This window comes from Sminthopsis crassicaudata, chromosome X (assembly GCF_048593235.1).
Source record: "Sminthopsis crassicaudata isolate SCR6 chromosome X, ASM4859323v1, whole genome shotgun sequence".
Lineage (NCBI taxonomy): Eukaryota > Metazoa > Chordata > Mammalia > Dasyuromorphia > Dasyuridae > Sminthopsis > Sminthopsis crassicaudata.
Window position 1 is genome coordinate 51,747,759 of NC_133623.1, and position 21,321 is coordinate 51,769,079.

The 21,321-nt window shown below is 38.7% G+C and overlaps 1 protein-coding gene across 3 annotated transcripts in view; it reads left to right on the top strand.

Moving 5' to 3' along the window:
• Positions 1-21,321, top strand: part of SMARCA1 (SNF2 related chromatin remodeling ATPase 1) — a 118,575-nt gene that overhangs the window by 76,969 nt on the left and 20,285 nt on the right. For all 3 annotated transcript variants that reach the window (XM_074277582.1, XM_074277581.1, XM_074277583.1), the window contains 4 exons: positions 2,505-2,615; positions 2,903-3,016; positions 13,215-13,337; positions 20,294-20,426. In XM_074277582.1, coding sequence (XP_074133683.1) covers positions 2,505-2,615; positions 2,903-3,016; positions 13,215-13,337; positions 20,294-20,426 — 481 coding nt within the window. The remainder of the gene's footprint in view (positions 1-2,504; positions 2,616-2,902; positions 3,017-13,214; positions 13,338-20,293; positions 20,427-21,321) is intronic.

The window sequence follows — 21,321 nt, forward strand, 5'->3', positions numbered from 1 at the left end:
CTCACCTTTTGGCTCTAAAGCAAGGCGGCCATCTTCTGTCCATTTCGACAAAATAATTAGAGTATTAATTGGGACAGCTAGTTGGCACAATGGATAGAGCACCAACCCTGAATCAGGAGGACCCGAGTTCAAATCTGGCCTCAGACACTAAACATTTCCTAGCTGTGTGACCCTGGCCAAGTCACTTAATTCTATTGTCTCAGCAAAAAAAAAAAAAAAAATAATAAAGTTAAATGAACAAATGAAAGAAATGAATAAACACTCATGTATGCTGGTGGGGGACAGGTAGATAATACTTAAGTAGATAAGAGTATGGGGCTTGGAATCAGAAAGACTCCTCATTATGAGTTCAGATCTGGCCTGAGATGCTACCTGTGTGATCCCAGGCAAGCTGTTTTATCCTGTTTGCTTCAGTTTCCTCATTTGTAAAATGAGCTAGAGAAGGAAATTACAAAGCATTTTATGTGAAGAAAACCCCAAATGGAGTCACAGGTTCCAAAATGATTGAAAAATGAATAAATAACCACTGAGTCTGTTGGGTCTCTGGAGACTAAATGACAGAAAAATAAAACGGTTCTCCATGAGCTTCTATTCTGCAGGGAGCTGTTCACCATTTATAAAACATTGTCAAGTGGGAAAAGACTTGAAAAACCACAGTTTATAGCTGCAGAGGTCAGTGAGATGGCCAGCTATTTGAGGAAGATTAGAACTTTGCTCAGTGGCAGTAAGGGCCAAGCTGAGAGTGTGGAACCTGAATTTGTAGTGAATCTATACAGTGGCGTGACTTTTCCAGCCTCATTTGTCAGTCAGTCAATAAGCATTTATTAGGTATCTGCTGTACTCAAAGCACTGTGCTAGGCAAAGCAGCAAAGCAGGATGAGTGGAATATGGGAGTGAACAGCCCAGAGGTAGTTTTAGCACAAGGAAGCAAGGCACTGGTGGGCGTAGAGTTGAATTGGATAACTGTAGAATCAAAATTTCGAAGGGAGTAAAGTGAGGCTAGAATAGAGTTGCTGATCTGGGAAGAGAGATCGAGAGGTCGTCCAAATGAGGTGGTATGATGTAATGTGCCGGATTCATTGTCCTGATTTAGGGGCAGGAAGAGTTGAGTTTGAATCTTGCCCTTAAAACTAGCTGTGGGCCAGTGGCCAAGTCACTTTATCCCTCTGACTTTTTTTCCCTCATTTATAAAAAGAAGAAGATCAGAGTTATTGTGAAGCTCCCAAGAGATAATGTTTATAAGCAATGGGTAAACCTTAGAGCGTTTCATAAAGGCCTAATCACTTAATGGCTGCTTGCCTCAGTTTTCTTATCTCTAAAATGGGAATAATAATAGTGCCTACTTCCCAGGAAGCATCAAATGATTATAATTGTAAAGTGCTTAGCACTTAGTAAGTATTATACAAATCTTGGCTATTATTATTGTTGATAATAACAACTACTGCTTAGAGCAAAGATGAAGAATACTTTTAGGAGTGAAGAGGAGGTAGAGATGGAAGAATAGTGGGGCAAAAAGAAAAAGGAATTCCAGCATTTAAGTCTATGGAGAAAAAGACCCTAGCTTCTAGAATAAGAACTTAGCATTTGATAAAAATTGCTGGGAAAATTGGAAATTAGGCTTTGACCCAAACCTAACACCCTATACCAAGAAAAGCTCAAATTAGGTTCATGATTTAGATAAAAAGAATGGATAATATAAACAAATTAGAAGAACAAAGCATAGGAGGGGAGAATAGTTGTGAGTGATAGTTGGTCTAAGATAATATCATCCCTGTGGATGATCTTAATAGAGGCAAGTTGATAGCTTGGGAGTTGAGGAAGTTGGGTGACGTGGAAGGCCAAGGGTGGTGTGGAAGGCCAAGGGTGGTGTGGAAGGCCAAGGGTGGCGTGGAAGGCCAAGGGTGGTGTGGAAGGCCAAGTGTGTCTGAAGAGATATCCATGCGTGTTTTAAGGTAATCTGGAGGCAGGTAGATGGCAGCCTCAAGGACTTGGACTGGATGATGTGGTAAAGACCTCCCTTTGGGAGGTGGGGAGAAGGGTATAGTCAGCTAAAGGGTTATGAATTATATTTTCCAATTGATTGTGATCTTTGCCCCATTCCCTTCTTTCTCTTGATTTCAAAGGATGCATGACAAACTCCTACCATGATGTGGACCATAGTCTTTACCCTTTGTATCTCTTCTTATTCTTTTCATAATTATATCACTTCCATCAAACCAGTATCTTCCTAGAGTTCTCTTGCCACTCAGAATTCACTCAACTGAGTTCATCTTATAAATGGGAGAATCCTTTTATATCTGTATCTCAGGGATCCCACTCCATTGGAGTGGCCTACTAGGCCTGTTCAAACAGAGATTCTTGGGAGGTTGTAGACTATGAAGCACTGTTTACAACTTTTTCGTCAGGTTTGATTTGATTCCCTCTCATTTCATGTATCTTTGTATGCTGCCTTTTCTAAGTATGTTGGGAAACGCTTAAATACCTGCTTTTTGTTTGGGATCTAGCTCAACATGATGGAGTGGATAGAGCCTCCTAAGCGAGAACGCAAAGCCAATTATGCAGTGGATGCCTATTTCAGGGATGCTTTACGAGTCAGTGAGCCAAAGGCTCCAAAGGTAAGTGAAGCTCTCTGTATTATGACTGTGTGGCTTGGTCTCAAGTAGAACACAGCACCACTGGCCAAATCATGCTCCTCTGAGTTGGACAGCAACTGGGCTCCAAAATGCCTGCTCTGACACACCTTTGAGGGGGGGGGGAATGGAATCCTGTCTTCCAGCACAAGTGTTAGAATGTAGTCATTCATACGTAATAATTTTCTTTTTTTCCTTCTTTTTTTTTTAAAGCAAAATAAGTGAAGTATCATTTTTTTTTTCACACGAATGCATTTGTTCTCCTTCTACAGGCTCCCCGACCACCAAAACAACCCAACATCCAAGATTTTCAATTCTTTCCATCTCAAGTATTTGGACTTCTGGAAAAAGAAATCCTTTATTATCGGAAGACCATAGGCTATAAGGTAGTTTGTCCCTCTCTATCACCCTTGTATGCCCTGGATTCTATTGCAATGTCAAATTTTGGTCACTGAATCAAGGGCAGTCCATATCTGTAAAATGAAAAGGAGATTTAAGTGGTCACAAAATTCTCCTGAATCCACGGTTTAGTTACTTAACAAGAGGAATTATTGTGCAGTATTTGCACATGATATCCACGTAGAGTTTTGTCATGACAGATACTCAAAGCTTCATGGAGGGATTTATGCGTGTCATTAAAAGGAAGGCTATGCTTTGGGCCGAAGCCTATATGCAGTTTCTGTGTTTATGTTTGTGGATAGTTCTTAGGGGGCTATCTGTTTACTATTAGGGTCCCTTCAGTGGGAAAAACAATGAATTTGTGATTTTCAGACAATTAGCCTATAGTAGGATGTCATGGGATATAACAGAGTAGAGAAAGTGGCCATTTTTGAGGTGAGCTAAATGGCCATTAAGTCAGAGTAAGTCAAATGAATTGTGTTGAGTAAGAAGTTGAGAAATAAACTAATATATGAAGGGGAGGTATTTAAAAAACCATGTCTGTAGCCATTGTAGAAATTAAGATAATAGAACTTTTGTGCATTTGTTCAAATCCTCAACTCTGTGTATATTTGTAACTTTTCTTTGTAGAGTGACTCAAAGGAGGCAAGCGTTTTGATAGTTGCCAAGTGCCCAGAAATGCTCCATGTTGCCAGTTTTGAGTTAAGATACAAAGGTGTAGGAAGGACTTTTAGTGGAGGCTACAGTGTGGTGAAATATTGAAAAAGAAGTTGCCAACTAAGATGATTCAAGTGTATCTATGTCCTTACTTATGTTTCAGAAAATTTCTTATCCGTCCAGGAACAGGAAACTAATTAGAGACCAGTGGAAGAAATAGTTAGTAATATAAATCTCTTGAAACCAGCAGGATTTGTAAAGACAGATTTTCAGTTTTTAAATTAGTGGGCAGAAAGGCAGTACCTCCCCTTTGGAAACCTCTGAGAGAACGAGCATACAAGGAGCTTTTAAGAAAAGGATGATAGTGAGGTGGTAAGTGTAGGGGAGGGATATTTTGGGATTGTAGAAGCAGCCCAATCCCAGCTGGGCCTGAACACGGAAGCCCTGTTTTTCTTAAAAACTGGACCAGAGAGAAATCATTAGCTTAATAAGCAGATCGTTATGTTTCTTTATTTTCACAGACTGGCCCGTGAGAAGTAAGGTTTTTTTAAATTGCATTTTTTTTTCTTAATAAAGGCAAATAAATCTTTTCTTCCTTCTACTCCTCTCCTTCCTATTGAACCCAAGAAAAAGAAAAACAAAACCTTTGTAACAAATGTGCTTAGAGATTGAAGGAGGTCAAGTTTGAAAGAATAATATTCACCTTTTAAAATCTCATACTTATTATGCTGATAGGTAAAGTTTGAAGGAATAATATTCACACTTTAAAATCTAATACTTATTATGCTGATAAGTAAAGTTTGAAGGAATAATATTCACATTTTAAAAACTAATACTTATTATGCTAATCATAAGGAAGACTTGAAAAGATCTAGCATTTGACTCACGAAGCTCACTCTTAAATCCCAAAGTAGGGCGGACCTATTTCAGCTTGACGTCAGATCACATGGCCTTCTGCAGCCCAAAGACACGCAAGGGCTGTGAGCATGGCAACTGTGACCTAACAAATCAGGGCTGAGATACGCAGGGTGGGCCAAGGAACCGCCGTGAAGCAGTTAGGGAATGCTGTGTAGCCAGTGACATGGCACCCCAGGCTCCTAGAGAGTGCAATTTGGCTCTTTGATGAACCTTAATAGTGCTAACAGTGGGACCCACTGAATTTTGGGTACAGTCCTAGATTTACCTTAATCAGCTTCCTGTTTCAACTTAGCTGCACCTGATTGCTATCCCAGCCTGGCATCCTACGAATTGCTTTGGGGGGCTTTTCTCCCCCATTCTCTGGCTTCTTCCCTTCCCTTTCCTCAATTGCTTGGACGTGGGATGGTGTCTGCCGTTGCCCAGGGAGTTGGTGTTGAGGAAGAATGGAAAGCGGGACGAGAGTGGGAAGTGGAGGGGGTAGGGGGAGTTGAATATTGGAGGCTCCTGCTGCTGCTCTCTCCTTTCCTTCTCTGCCTGAAAAGTTAATTGGCAAGAGAGAAGAGGGGAGAGCGGGGCTTTCTGCCACTATTCGCCCCCCCCCTCCCTGCTTTGTACCCTCTTCTACAGTCCTAAGAAGCTTTGGCTTTCTTTTCTGCTCTAATGAGTTCCCCTGTTTCACCAGCAGCTTGGAGCTGAGGGAATTCCCACTGCTGGGGTCACATTAGAGAGAGATGTGCGCTTGGCATCCCAACTCGGAACTTAGAATGCATTTCCCCATAGAAACGAGGTTATAAACAGTGGTTCAGTTCTGTAGTCATGGTTGAAATAGGCTGGGTTTGTTGGCCTGGGCTGGGAACCTAAGCCCCATTTATCACATAGTTTCAGTGGGAAAATACATTCTGCATTCCAAACACAATCTATGTAAGTCGAGGACTGTCTCTGTTTAGAAAAGAAAAACTAAATAGTGAAATTGAGGTTCTCCTGGCTTGAATCGCAACCACCCAGAGAGTGTGGAAAAGTCTCTTGTTGTCTGAGGGCAGCATAGACACCGGGGATTGAGAGGGGCTCCTTTTCTACCAGTCTTGAGGTGGGGGGCGGATTTGATCGGAAGATCTCACTCATCGCCAGTTTGGGTCGAGGGTTCCTGGGTAGTGACCCTCGCCAGAAACGCTTCCACTGGGCATTGAGAAACCATTTCTTCGGGCAGAAATTTTTCACTCGGGTGAGTCCCACAAAAGCCTTGCCTTTTATGTGAATGCTTACATCTTAAGATGAAGAATTTTTTTTCTTTTTTTGTGTTCTTTCACTAACTTGATTAATTAAAGGCTAACCTTGATTAATTAAGGGCTAGGTATAAACATTCCAAAACAAAGCATACCCTCTCCTCCTCCCAATTTATTGGTGATCGGGGAAGAAAATGACTCTGGATTTTTCTCAAGGTGGATCAATCAGTCATTTAGCCTATATGAAGTGTCTGTGATGTCCTGGATCATTTTTATAGTTTAGATGATTGAGGAGGAGTTACTCTCTGTAAATATGGAGGTGTGTGTTATTGAACTTTAATCACAAATGCCCAATAATGTCACATTTAGATTTATATTTTCTTTAATAACCAGCAGAATGCTCAGAGAACTTAAAAAGTCCTTACTGATGGCCCAAATTTAACTGCTCAGAGGTATAGATCTTGACGTAATTCTCATTGGCCACTGTTTGGGAAATAATGTTATTAGCAAGATGATAATAATCATATCCACTATCCCTAGATGAGAGGCGGTCTAGTGTCACAGAAAGAGCGCTAGACTTAGGAGACCCAAGTACATGTCCTGCCTCAGGTATTTGCTGATCATGTGGTCTTGAATACATACAACCTTCCAGACTCTTTATTTTTCCATCTGTAAAATGGGGATGATGATACATGCTAACTACCTCACAGGGTTGTTGTAAGGAAAGTGCTTTTTAAACCTTAAAAGGTTAAACCTAAATGCAAGCTATTATTCGAATAAATGGCTAGGAGAGTAAAATGCTAAGCACTTGCGGAAATACTTGTTTCTTTTCCATTCTGTTGATATGAGCCAGTTAAGAGGATACATAGTTAATGTACTCCCCAGGGATTAGTTCACGCCCTCAATGATAAAAGTCAGCTCATTTTGGCTGTTGTTTTTTTTTTTTTTCAATTTAAAAATGATATAGTAAGGTGATTTTATTTTGGTCCAGATCTGTGATTTTTTTTTTTCATTGTGGGAGCCTTCCCAGGACCCATTTAGGCCATGATTTATAATTTGGGTGCCTGAGGCAATGAGAACTTACATGACCTGCCCAGGGTCACCCAGCCAGTGTGTGTATCAGAGGGTGTCATCCTGACTGCTGATGCTGCCTCTTAGTTAATAATAGAATGTAAACCAGTGCTTCTAAAGAGCTACATTGTGCATTGACCAGGGACCTTCAGAAGCTACTCCGTCTTCTAGCACTAGTTACTGGAATTGCCCAAATCCATCTGCTGGGAGAGGAGAATTCAGCTCCTGAAATGTCTCAGTTTATATTTCTATTGGAAACTCACTTAAATATCTTCAGGGAAATAGAGATGGGTTGAGATATTGAATGGGTTTGAATAGGTTCTTCTCTAGAAGTGAGGAAATTGTCCCTTTGTTCTCAATCAAAATTCTTTTGGAATGAATATCTTTTTTTTTTCCCCCTGAGGCTGGGGTTAAGTGACTTGCCCAGGGTCACACAGCTAGGAAGTGTTAAGTGTCTGAGACCAGATTTGAACTCGGGTCCTCCTGAATTCAAGGCTGGTGCTCTATCCACTGTGCCACCTAGCTGCCCCACTGGAATGAATATCAATATTTACTCCCCAGGGAGGCAGTTCTATAATGTTTGTGAATTTGGGGGACGTGGCATTGTGGGCAATCAATTTTGCAGAGGCCCGACTAAAAGGCACCTTTTCAGTTACTGTTTTCCTTTGACGTGCCATCATATGTAATCCAGCCCTCCCGTATATCTATGAACTACTGCCTACAACACCAGTGTAGGGCTAAAGACAAAAAAAGGCTCCCTGCCTCTCCCCACCCCATAGCTCCTTATCAAATGCTGCGCAGTTTGCTGCCTTGAAATCCAAATTGTGTTCTGTTTCTTTTTAAAATTTCCTTTTTGGAGATTGCGGTTGTATGTTTTCTGGGTGCAAATGACAACATACTCTCCAAAAAACATCCGCAGTTCCTTCAAAGTACCCTGGCACTATTATTGAAGGGGTCCGGTGGTAACTTGCTTACCTCCAAAAGCTAAATGCTGACAAGAAATGGAGGAAGTAAAATCAGAGAATGGTCTGCTGGCTTTCAATATTGAGGGAGAGATTTTTGGAGCTTGCTGAAAGCCTCAGCACTAAATCAGACTTGCAAGTTGCAGTGTTGAGGCTCTCTGCAGATCAGTAGGAGACATATATGGTTGAGTTTTAAATGAAGTTATTAGTTTCAGAACAGATGATGCTTTTTGTTGCAGGTTCTGGAACCCGTTGTATTAAATATTCATTGTTCTATATATACTTCAGTTTCATTAAGTCAAGTGGGATCTTTGATTAAATAAGGGTAAATGGTTTATTTTGCTTGATTCTTTCCTATTAGGATGATTAGAATAATAATAGCTAGCATTTATATTGAGCTTTAAGGTTTGCAAAGCATTCTACCGATATTACCTCATTTTATCCTCATGGCTGTCCTTTGAAGCACATGCTCTTTTACCCCATTTAAAAATGGGGAAGTTGAGGCATGTTAAGATTATGTGATTTGATCCAGGGAGAGCTGGGAAAAAGGGGAGGGAAATTTTACATTATTTATTGGAAACTTTTGAAACTGTTAGTGTTAGATAGTTTGACTTAAACTTTCCCTTCTAAGTAAGGGAAACCTCTATTCTTTGGGAATTACCCAAGAAAAACTTGAGTGATGAACACCTTCATTATTTTAGATACTCATATTTTCTTGAAATACTATATTCTATGTCCTCGCAAGGTAGTTTAGACAGCCTTCCAATTTTGGCATCTCGGTGGCACAGTGGAAATTGCCCTTCGTTACTTAACTAGCTGTGTTACTGTGGAGAAGTCACGTAACCCTAGCCTGCCTCAGTTTCTTCACCCTTTTTTTTTTTCCTGAGGCTGGGGTTAAGTGACTTGCCTAGGATCACACAGCTAGGAAGTGTTAAGTGTCTGTGTCTGAGACCTGATTTGAACTCGGGTCCTCCTGAGTTCAAGGCTGGTGCTCTATCCACTGTGCCACCTAGCTGCCCCAGTTTCTTCACCCTTAACATGGTAGGGTTGTTTTAAAAAACCTCTAGGACCCTTTCTACCACTCAGATCCTGTGATTTCATCATCTTGTGAAAGATTTGGTTATACAGTGTGGAAAGGGACACCTACTTAAAGTAGTCGATAGTATATTAGCAAGCTCGTTCAAAATGGAAGGGCCTGAGCATGATGGGAGAAGACTGGGTGGAGACTGGTCTGGAAAGAACCTGGGGAGATAAAGAAGAGTGGGGAAGAAAAATAAAGCATTAGTTAGGATATGTTTGTACAGGACCTTGTATATCACAAGTTACTGCTTGGACTTTTTAAAAAATTGGTTGTTCTCTGAGCATCTCTAACTCACTACTTAGCAAAGCTTGTGGCTTTTACCTCCCTTCCATCTTTTAATATGTTGCCTTTTCCACCCACAGAGCTTCTAGTCTGCAAACCATCCTCCATATAATTGCACCTGTAGACCAGGTCTGATCATGTCCCTCATGTGCTAAGTAAACTTCAGTGGCTCCCTATTACCTTTGGGATCAAATTGGCACTGAAAGCCCTTTTCAAGCCGATCCTTGTAGCTATGATATATATCCTTTCTCTTCACCCAACTTAATGGGTCTTCCTGTTCTTTCTTCCACCTCCACTTCTTAAAACTCCTTTTTTAAAAATGTTTGATTCCTTTGATGTTCAGCTCGGACCACTTTTCCTGACCTTTCCTATCCCAGAATCACTGACCTTTGCCTCCCAAATGATCCTGGTTACAAGGGAACTTATGGTCCCTCCCAGCTAGATCTGATGCTGCTCAAGGGCAGCCTCCATTTTTTTTTTGTCCAGAGCCTAGCTCAGACACTTTATAAATGCTGGTTGATTGATTGATTGATAAGAATGATACTATGGGAGTACAATTTGGGGAAGAACTTTATGTAATGTATTGGGAAGGGGAAATGATGAACGCAGTGCAAATTAGAATTGCTGGGTTGCCTCTCCCACGATGAGCCTTGTCCTTGAACTCTTGGCCCTACAGAAAAGGACTTTGAACATTTTGCTCAGACGTCGAATATTGTATATCCTCTCTCCAACCATCTTCGAGATTGGGCGGGCATACCTGTTGGCTTGAGGAAGGGAGGGATTGCCAAGCCCCCTTGCTGGTTATCTTGGATAGGGCCGAGGGTCCAGGGGCCAATGCTCCGTGTCCCACTCTCGCCATTCTCAAGGCATCACAGCCGCAGCTGTTACACCATGAGTTGGCCTTCCTCACTGTGGGCCTCTGTCTGTGTTTTTTGTCCTTGCCTTTTTCTGTTTTTATCTCTTCTCCTGACCTTGTTATATATTGTTTCTTATTCTTCTGCCTAGCTCTGCCAAATGATCTCATATTTCTATCACTGACTAATTTGAATGTGTGATATTACAGGTTCTTTACTTTGTTTCTTTTCTATATAGGCAAGTTAGCTCTTTGTCCAAAGGCGTTTCATAGAGCAGCTTTATATGCGAGGAGCAGAACTTAACTGTGGAAGAGAGAGGGCCATCCCATAGGGACACCCTGAATTTTGTATCCTGCTATCTCCTGCTTTTTTCCTGTTTCTTTTTGTTTTTGCTTGCATGTTTTTGCTGGGGCTGGTACTTTTTGGTGGTTTTTGAATCTGGGCACAATCCTGTCCCAATAGCTCATACAATATGCCGGCATGCTTTTTCGAACCTGAATTCCCCTACACATATCAGTATCTTTGTTTTAAGGTAAGAATTTTAATCTTCTGAGTTATATGTGCTACTTTGAACAAATCTGTATTAAATTTTACCATGTCTAAACTCTGGGCTCTTGAAGGGGGAAAACAGAAAGTGGAATAAGAGACTTTTTGTTCTTAAGGAGCTTAAGATAAAAATCTCATTGACTGCCTTTATTTTTCCCTCCAAAAATGAATGAGGACCTCTGACTCCATGGCCTGTCAGGGATTTCTAGCTCTCTCCCACTGATCCCAGAAGATAGACATAGGTAGCTTTTAAGATAAATTAGACTGTGCTAAATTTTGTTTTAGGGTAATTGGAAAAGTTTGACAAAAGAGTTGAGGGGGCCAGTGAGGTGATTGAGATAAGGGAAAGAAAGCTTCATGGTAAAAATGTTAATCTTCTGAATTATATGTGCTACTTTTTACAAACCTGTATTAAATTCTACCATGTCTAAACTCTGGGCTCTTGGAGGGGGAAAATAGAAAGTGGAATAAGAGACTTTTTGTTCTAAAGGAACTTAAAATCAAAATCTCGTTAACTGCCTCTATTTTTCCCTCCAAAAATGAATGAGGACCTCTGACTCCATGGCCTGTCAGGGATTTCTAGCTCTCTCCCACTGATCCCAGAAGATAAAGGCCTAGGTAGCTTTTAAGATAAATTAGACCATGCTAAATTTTGTTTTAGGGGAATTGGAAAAGTTTGACAATAGAGTGGGAGGGAGGGTCAGAGTGAGGTTGTTGAGATAAGTGAAAGCTTCCTGGAAGAGAGACAGTATCCAAGTTTGTCTGACTTTGAGGGTAAGTGCAAGTTGTGGGAGGAAGGGGGCGGGCCTTACATCCTATGTGTGAATTCATATCCTAAGAACAGGAAGGGCAGGATGAGTTTAGGAAAGATGAGTGCTAAGGGATTGACTGTTGCATCAGTGAAAGAGACAGTATGTAGTGTGGGGGAAGGTGGGAGATGTAGGCCTGAACTGATTCAAGCCAAAGGCAAAAATATTTGCATCAGGTGTATTAGAGGAATACTTCAATTAAATTATTTGAGACTAATTATTATTTTCCGGTACTATTTCAATTAAATTATTTGAGAATATTATTTTACAGTAATATTTCAATTAAATTATTTGAGAGTAATTATTTTTCTACAGTGGTATTTAAATTAAATGAAAGCGAACACTTGGACTCACAGATTTGCCTTTTTTTTTTTTTCAAACAAAAAAATTGAGAAAGTAGAGTTCTAATATATTTTTAACACGGCAGATGCTTCTTTTCATTCTGCTGTATTACATTTAGCCTTTAAAGGTCAAGTGTTTTGTTTTCATGATTCTGTGCTAAGCTTAGATGAGAGTGGTCACTTGGGTGTTAAATTAAAAAGGCCTTGTTTTCCAACTCCCCACGTCGCCATCAAACATGCATCACACCCGGAAAGTGAGCAATATGATATTCTATGACATTCGCCTAGAAAAAATCCCATTATAGGGGGCTTACCTGGTTCCCATAGGGAATAGCATTCTGTATTCCTTAAGGACACCCTTTAGTTTTTAAGCTTTTTTTTCTTTCTGACAGAAATCTTTTTGGATCTCGTGGAGTGCCATCTTAAATGATGGCTCCCTTTTGTTAGATATAGGTGTAAACCTGGCTGTCATAGATAGAGACACAGAAGTGGCTTAATGTCTTGTTATCTCACTTCAGACTGTGTGTACACGGTGACATGTTGATCGTCCCTACTGTGAGTGTGGAGTCCATTCCTCTCCTTTCTCCGTTTCTGGCTCTGGCTTTTTTTTTTTAACCATCACAATGTTTGCCACTTTGCAGTGTCTTCCTCCTGCCCTGGCCCTGCCAGCTCCGGTCCCTGCCATCTCTATGTCTGCTTCTCTGTTGGCTACTGCCAGCCCTCTCATCTCAATCCTTCCCTCTTCCATTTAGTGTTTTGAAAGCACTCCATTTCTACTGTCTGTTCCTCTCTGCCTTCTTCTCAACATTTTTTCCTCTCTTCTCTCTGCCCTCCTGTATTAAGTTTTCAGGTTAAAAAAAAAGGAGCTGGCTGTATCTGTTGATGGCCAGGCAGAGTACCCTGTGCATTTGTGTGGCTAAATTACTAGATGCAAGGCTTTGGGGTTCCAATTCTTCTCACTTAAAGACTCTGGTGACAGGGGTAGGGCTCTGACTTGAATTTTTGAAGCTGATCTGGGAGCCTCTGGGCAAATGCTGGCTAGCTGAGAATGGCTTGTGTGATGCTGGTATTGGGGGGACGAGGGAAAATAAATACCCACTTTTCACGTTCTTGGATTTCTCCATCAAAGTGTGAGAAGACCTTATATGTTATTATATACATAGGAGACATAATTGATCCCATGGCATAATCCAACCAGGGGCATAATGAGGTATTCTAGAATTGGCTTTTAGTACAATCGCTGTGTGGTGCATTTAAAAAAGCGATTTTCATCGGGAGAGTTTCATGACAGACAAAATGGCTTCTTTTGTAATAAATGTGGCAAAGGCTATCTCCGTGTGTTTAGACTTTATGCCGTTCATTAAGTTGGCTGTGTGTCTAGAGCATAAAAAGTGAGCTTCCTAACTGTTGGCTCATTACTCTTTGCTGTGCTGATTTGTAGGCGCCAAGGAATCCTGAACTCCCCGATTCAGCTCAAGCGCAGCAGGACGAACAGAAGAAGATTGATGAAGCTGAAGCTCTCACTGCTGAGGAGATTGAAGAGAAGGAAAAGCTTCTCAGCCAAGTAAAAATTTCTATATCTGATAGACTTGTAAACCTTTCCCTCAGATAGTTCCAAGGCACACTTAGAGGCACTTAGGAAAGAAAGTACAAATGACAGAACGCTTTTTCCTGACTCTACAGGTGACAAGCGCTCAGAGGCACATTTCTAATATTCTTTTCCAGCAGGCCTGGGGTTTTTCAGCTGCTCATCATCTGCTATCAGTTGGATCCCAGTTAAGGCCCTCCTTGACCTAGCTTGGCCCTGTATGCTCTCAGGAGAGCATGGCCCTAGGTACAGAGCTCTAATGCTAACTAGTTCTCTGAACTCTTAAGAAGTCCCTGCTCTCTGGGCCTTAGTTTCCTAATTTGTAAAACAAGAGGTTTGGCCCTCTGAATCCTTTCTAGATTTTAAAAAACAGTCTCCTCCTTCAACCTGCTAATTATAAAGGGATTCTGGTGGAATCTGAAACATGTTTTAAAACCATTTTTTATTTTATTTTATTTTATTTATTTATTTATTTTTTTGCTGAGGCAACTTGGGTAAGTGACTTGCCCAGGATCAAGTGTCTGAGACCAGATTTGAACTCAGGTCCTCCTGATTTCAGGGCTGGTACTGTTATCCACTGTACTACCTAGCTGCCTCAATTCTTATTTTTTAAAAAAAGAAATTTATTTTTTTTATTACAGTGTTCTATTTTGAAAACATATATATGGGTAATTTTTCAACATTGACCCTGGCAAAACAACCTTGCATTCCAAATTTTTCCCTCCCTCTTTCCCACCCCCTACCCTAGATGGCAAGTAATCCAATATATACAATAATCATTTTGAAAAGAAATGTTACATTTTCTTATTGATTTCAGGTTCATTTAATTATGCTAATAGACAGTTATTATTTTTTGATATTTAAATTGCTTATGCTGATAAATAGTAATTAGCCCTTCAAAACACATCCTATTCATTGATCTTTTTTCCTGGAATGATCTAATAACAGAGACTTCTAATGTTATTTATTCCTTAGCCTTTCTTCAATTGGAAATAGAATTTTTTTGAAGGTGAACATTGATCACTGAAAAATGATAAGTTCATAGTTAGGAAGCAGGGAATAAAATCAGAATCCTTCCATGTAACTGTGTTCCAGATAGCATAGTTGTAAAATAAGTGACAGATAATGGGAAGTTAAACTTAGCCTATTTTTCTAAAATAATAAGGTGGCACATCTTTTAAAAAATTACATTTTATTGATTCCTTTTGTGAAGTCTCTTGATGCTTTGTGACAAAACAAAACAATTAAGGAAAACCATACAGTAGTGGAGCGGTGTCTTATGTTCTCAACATCATTGTGCCCCAGGATGATCCCCACTCCCTGGCTGTGAGAGAGGGAGCCATGTATATTTCTTTATTTCTTTAGGACATTATGATTCTTACACTTATGAGTGATTTCTTTTTATTGCTCTTTTCAGTTTCCTTGTTATAATCATGTATATGTCATCTCTAGCTTATTTCGATCTGATCCAGCACTTAACAAATAATATGTTTCTCTGAATTCATAGTCATCTCTTTCTACTATATTTTCACATTGTGGTGTAATTTGTTTGTTTTTTATTTTCAATCATTTGTCTGTTCTTTACCTAAGCTTGTCTTTGAATGTGTTCTTTGTGTTCATTGCTACAACTAAGTGTTGCCTGTAGAGCAGGCGGTCCAGCCTAGCTGGATGCCCTTTAGAAAAGATAGGCAGCATGTGTCAGGTAAGTAAAATCACCACCATCGATACCTTGGTGACAGTCTCCGTCCTGAGACCCTGATTGAGGACAACCCAGAACCCTGAGCTCCCCACGCCATCAGACCTGCTTTCAGACTAGTGCCCATAGCCATGGTTGAGAGAAAATAGCATGTGGAAAATAGGCCCACTTTCCTCATGAACACCAATTGCAACCACTAGTCATAGAAACAGGAACCCTGGGAATGGCACTACTTCCCAGTCAACCAACCAATCTCTGTATTACAATTGACTAACCAGTTTTGAATATAGCTATGTGTGCTAGTTTTTAATAATTTTTATTTCTTATATGAATTTGCACATTTCAGTTTCTGGGTCATTTTGTTTTCCCTCTATTTTCTTTATCAGGTCAAGGATTTATTCATTTTTGTTAGTTTTTCCAAAATTTTCAACTTTCTCTGCATTACTCTTACAGTTTACATATTTCCTCTTTTGTATTTGTTTTAGAGTTGCTAATTTGTTTATTTTCTAACTTTTTAATTGATATTTTGTAGCTTAATTATCTTTGTCTATTTTGTTAATAAAAGTTTTCAGAAAGAAACAATTTTATCTGAAAACTTACACTATCTTCCCAACAGTTTTGGTATTCTGTTTCATTATTACTATCTTTAACAAAACTGGTTCTTATTTCTTAGGTTTGTTTTTTGACACATTTCTTCTTCAATTTTATCATTATTTCATTTTTTTTAGGTCTTTTGCTTACATTTTCTTTATTTTTATTCATTTTTGGGGCTATGAAGTCTATTAAAAGGAGGCATTTGTTATAACTGCCTTTTTACATTTGTTTGTGCTTTTAAAAACTTAGCTGCTTTGTGACTTGGTACATAGACATTTGCTATTGCTATTTCCATTGTCTCTGAGTGCCCTTAAGCATAATGCAGTTTCTTGTTTGTCTCCCTTGACTTTTTCAATTTTTATTGTTTCCTTATCTGAGATCACGATTGCAACTCTAGCTTTTTATAGTCGCCTAAAGCAGAATAGATTTTCTTCTATCCCTTCATTTTCACTATGTATGTGTCTATATTTTTAAAATGCCTTTTTTTTTTTTTTTTTGATAGGGAGTAAAGTCTTCTTAGATTTAGGTTTAGGTTTTGTTTTATATCATTTTCTCTATTGTCTTTTTTGGGGGAAATTTAATCCATTCACATTTATGTTTATAATTATTAAGTTTAATTTTTCTTCCCTTATTTTTTATGCATTTTGTATAAATTTACATAGTTATGTATGAATTGTTTATATGTGTATATATGTATATATACACGATGTGCCTCTTCTTTTATGTCAGCATTTAGTCTCCCCCTTTAGTTTTCTTGAACCCAAAGTTTACTTTTATTATTTGGTCTCTCCCTTTTGTTTAATGCTTCTCTTTCCCAGCTCAGATATGACTTCCCTTGGTGATGAGGTATAATCAAATGTTGAGGTCTAGCTAAGGGATACCTAAATAAAATTAGGATTAAATGAGGTCTAGTGGCAGCGAGAGTCCCCTGTAAATGTATTTACAGGCCTTAAAACCTAGATTGATAAAAAGAGGTTTATTGTAGGGTTTGGAAGTAAGGTTAAAGTTTGGTTAGTAAAAGGTATTAGATAGAGGAAGAAATACACCAAAAGCAGAGGACAGAGAGTCTGTGATGCAAAGTATGGTACTTGCATGTTTCAACTCTGCCAAGAGATGATTCCAGCTTGGCTCTTTTATTTGCTTGAAGGGGCCTAGAGTGGAGCCCAGGTTGATTCCTCAAGGGCCAGAACCTGCCAGGTGGGGGTTGGACTACCTGAGCAGATCATTAGAATGGGGGCTGGGTACAGCCCAAACTGGCTCAGATCCTGATCTCTCCCCTTGGAATACAAAAGGGTGGTTTTGACCAGATCTTGTAAATCAAAGGTCAGTCCCAAAGGAAGTTGGAGATCAGGAAAGGAATCTTAAAGGGGGCTACGCCCTCACCATTTGGAATCTTCTTAGTCCTTACTTTAAACTAATTTATTCTTCTGTTTTAAAGATTTTTAATTCTCAAGATTAGGTGGTTTTCTTCCACTTTTCTCACTCCTAACCCCTTTTAGATTTCTCTACGATCTGTTCCCACTTCTTCAAGATTCATCCATTTATTCAATCAATTTTTGAATACCTACTTATGTATAAGGCTTGGTGATAGTTAAATTCGCTTGTTATTAGAAGGTAGACTATGCCTGAAAATAGGTTTTTAATTTACTGTACATTACACTGTACATTGCTAATGTGTTTTAAAGTGAATTTTAAAAAATTACATTCGTAGTTCTTCAAATTGAGTGCCCACAGGTGCTAAAGTCTAATCTGAAAGTACAGTCACAGTTTACAGCACATTGGGAACATTCACAGAAGTGAATCAAAACATTGCCATATTTATATCTTATTTTCATTTTTTTTCTCCCTGAACACAGAAAAAGGAAGCTATGCTGTTATGCTCTTAAAAATTCTACTGGGCTTGCCCAGTTGCTATATTATGAATGAAGATTGCTGAATGCATTTGAATGGAGTAAGCTTAAGTAGTAATACAGAGGCTAAGAGGTCTCCCTAACATTGTCAGTAGTTGAATTTATTACCCAAAAAGAGAACTACTTTTTTTTTTTCTTTTTTTTTTTTTTTTAAAGAAAAGGGAGGAATTGGAAGGTGGGCAGAGTGGAAGCACTATCTTTTTAAGATCATCTTAAATCTTTTCTAGCTTACTTGAGCTGTTTTGCAGTCCATGATGTATTTTTAACAATTAGATTATTTTTGGAGGAAGGAGGGTGAGTACAGGAATGTACTACAGCCAGCTCTGATTAGTTGGTGAGCTGCTTGTCAGATTTTGTGTGTGAGCAAGCATTTATCTACACCTTGGAAAAAAGTCAGGGCTTAATTTATTGTTTTGTTGATTATTTATTCTAGAATGTGATGAAAAGAATGTTAATAACACATTAAAATTGAAAATATGTCCTGGGGCATATGTTTCTTTTTAGAGAGCCAGTTGTTAAACATTTACCCAGACTCCCCTGGATGAGTGGATATGTCAAGTTTCCCCTCTGGTGATTTCTAAGACATGTTAATTAATAGCTAAAGTGTTCTTTGTCAGCACTGAGTAGTTAAAACAAGTTTATATTGTAGCATCTTTTAATGGAGAAATTATGGAGAGAGTATGATATTTACACAGCTTCCATTTTTGAGGATCCTTGTGAGCACAGTTGATATAGGTACAGTGGTTTGGAATAATACGTGGATAGTGCCAAAGATTTGGGGGTTAATTCTGTTCTGTATTTTCCAGGTAGTTCTTGGACTTAACATTTGAATGGGAAAATTTTCTAACATGTCAACAAGCTCGATTGATCAGTTTAGAAAAATTGCTGCTATTCAGCATTGCTGGGTTCTAATGAGGAAAAAAAGCTTTTATCTTGAGATTCAAAATATAAAATAAAGCAGTTTGTGGATTAAAAATATTTTTGCAAACTTCTGGAGTGCAGGGATGTGTTATTTTTTGTTTTTGTATTTCTAGTGCAATGCTTGGTGCACAGTAGGAGCTTTAATCAGTGCTTGTTGTTGATTGGATGTGAGCCCTGCTACATAGCAAGTGTAGGGGTTTCTGGGAAATCCAGGCCTGTTACTAGCCTTCATGCTTCCAAGTTTTTGTTTACTGCTTCCCTAAGACATTTGGCCATATTCTTCCTTTCCTCTGCTGCATACTTAAGCATTTCTGCTCTAGATGGAACAGGCAGAAAATATGGACTGGACTTGGAGCATTGAGGGGACTAGTTCCATGTTACTTGTTTCTTATCTAGATATAAACCCTCTTTCAGTATTTCTCTTCTGGATTAGCATCTCTTCCCTCACTTTTTCCTGTCATTAAAGGGCAAAGAAAGGGATTATTGCACTTAACGATCTGCCATAAGCAGTGGTTGCTTTTACTTTGCTGTTACTTAAAAGATCTTTTATTATCTCTCCCTGCATTGCTGTTGTTTTCAGTCTGAGGTGAGAATATTTTCCCAGCATTTTAATTGTTTAAAAAATGATTTACTTAATGAGTAGTTATTTTTTATAGACAAAAGCCCCCCCCAGAAATCTGTAATGGAAGGTGCATCTGTATGAAAACTTAACACCCCGTATTCTTGCCAAGTGCCTCTATAATTTGCATGAGTGTAGCAGTATGAAGATCCTAGTTTCCTAATAGCTCATATTTCTATAACTCCTTAAGGTCAGCAAACCTCTTTATATCCATTATATCATTTGATCCTCCCAACAACCCTGTGTGGGAGGTGCTAATAATCTGCCTATTTTACAGATGAGCCAAGAGCCTTCCAGAGGTTAATTCATTTGCCCTCTCTTACACACGTAGTAAATGCCTAAGGTCGGGTTCAAAGCTAGGTCTGTAACTGTACAGCCTGTACTGTACTGATTATGCATTTGCTATTTTTTTTTCTTGAAAACTCAAACAATATTAACATTGGTATTGCTATTTTTTGGTTGTTTTTTAGTTATTTTCAGTTTTGTTCAACTTTATATGATCCCATTTGGGGATTTTCTTTTATTTTTCTTTTCTTTTCTTTTCTCTTCTTTTCTCTTCTCTTCTTTTTTCTTTTCTTTTCTTTTCTTTTCTTTTCTTTTCTTTTCTTTTCTTTTCTTTTCTTTTCTTTTCTTTTCTTTTCTTTTCTTTTCTTTTCCTATCCTTTCCTTTCCTTTTCCTTTCCCTTTCCTTTTCCCTTTCCCTTTCCTTTCATCTTCTTTTCTTTTCTTTTCTTTTCTTTCTTTCTTTTTTTCAAAGAATACAGTGGTTTTGCTCTTTCTTCAGCTTATTTTGAAGATGAGAAGCTGAGATTAAACAAGGTTAAGTGTCTTACCCAGGATTACAAAGCTTACTTCTGAGGCTGAATTTGAACTTGGGTTTTCCTGATTCCAACCTTAGTGCTCTGTTTACTCAGCCATCTAGCTGCCCATGTAGTTAATACTTTGTCTATTACTGTGCAGAACTTATTGATCAGTAACGATGCTGGATTTGTAAAATTTAGAAAAGAATTATTTTCACAATAACTCTAAGGTCTTGAATGTGGAATAAAACACTATCCTATTTCTTAAATTTAAAAGCATATAATAGAAGATGTTTTCAGCAGTCTTCCTCATCATTAATAGTAATGTGCAAAGAACACCAAGTCTGGTATTGGTTTACTGTTACTAATGATGTTTTTCTTTTGGCTTACAGGGATTTGGAAACTGGAACAAACGAGATTTTAACCAGTTTATTAAAGCTAATGAAAAGTATGGGCGTGATGATGTAGATCGTGTTGCCCAAGAAGTGGAGGGAAAAACACCCGAGGAGGTCATTGAATATTCAGGTTTGTACATCATTTGAAACCATGTCTCAGTTAAGCTTTATTCATTTAAAAATTTTTTTTTAATCTTAAATAGGATTTTGGCTTATGTAAAGATCATTTGAACTTAAAGGTGTGAAACTTATACGAATGTAGAATATTAAACTATTTCCCTCTGGAGGACGGTAATTTCTATATATGAAGCTGATTTAGAATATTTTGGCTGATACTTTTATTTTTAGCGCATCTGTGATCTCAGAAGTGCAGGCTTCCCTCCAACAGTACACATTGCAATCCATTGGCACCCTCTCCTCCAAGTTCTCTTGAGAACCTTTCAAAGGGAATCTGTCCAGTTCCCTGAGGGTATTTCCCTAGATCTTTTAATATTATCTGAATATGGACGGGTGGAACACTAGTTTACTCTTGTTACTTGATTTACCCATCTCCTTTTCTGGTGCACAGTTCTTTTTTGCTAACTTGTTGCATGCCCACGATGAGTCTGCGTTGCTCTTTGAGTAACTTGTAAAGTAATTTATTTAGAGACCATGATATTCTGTAGCTTGATGTCATGTAGTATCACTGGAATAATACTGAGGTTAAAGATGGGCCTTTATTTCAGGGAGAATCTTGGGCTCATCAGGAGTACAGCAGAAATCAGTTAATATAGCTGCCTAAAAATATATTACCTGCTCAATATTGAAAGCAAGAAATGCAACCAATTCTGCCCCAAACTTTAATCCTTGGAAGTTAGTCTCGTTTTCGTTTACTCTGAGGGGATAGATCTGGACTAAAGGGGGTCTGAGGTTTCGATATTTTCTTTTTTTAAATATTTTTTTCAATATTTTCTGGTTTGTGATACAGTCAGTGGTAGAACCTGGGACCTCAGATGTTATATACAAATGCATAAGGGATGGGTCGT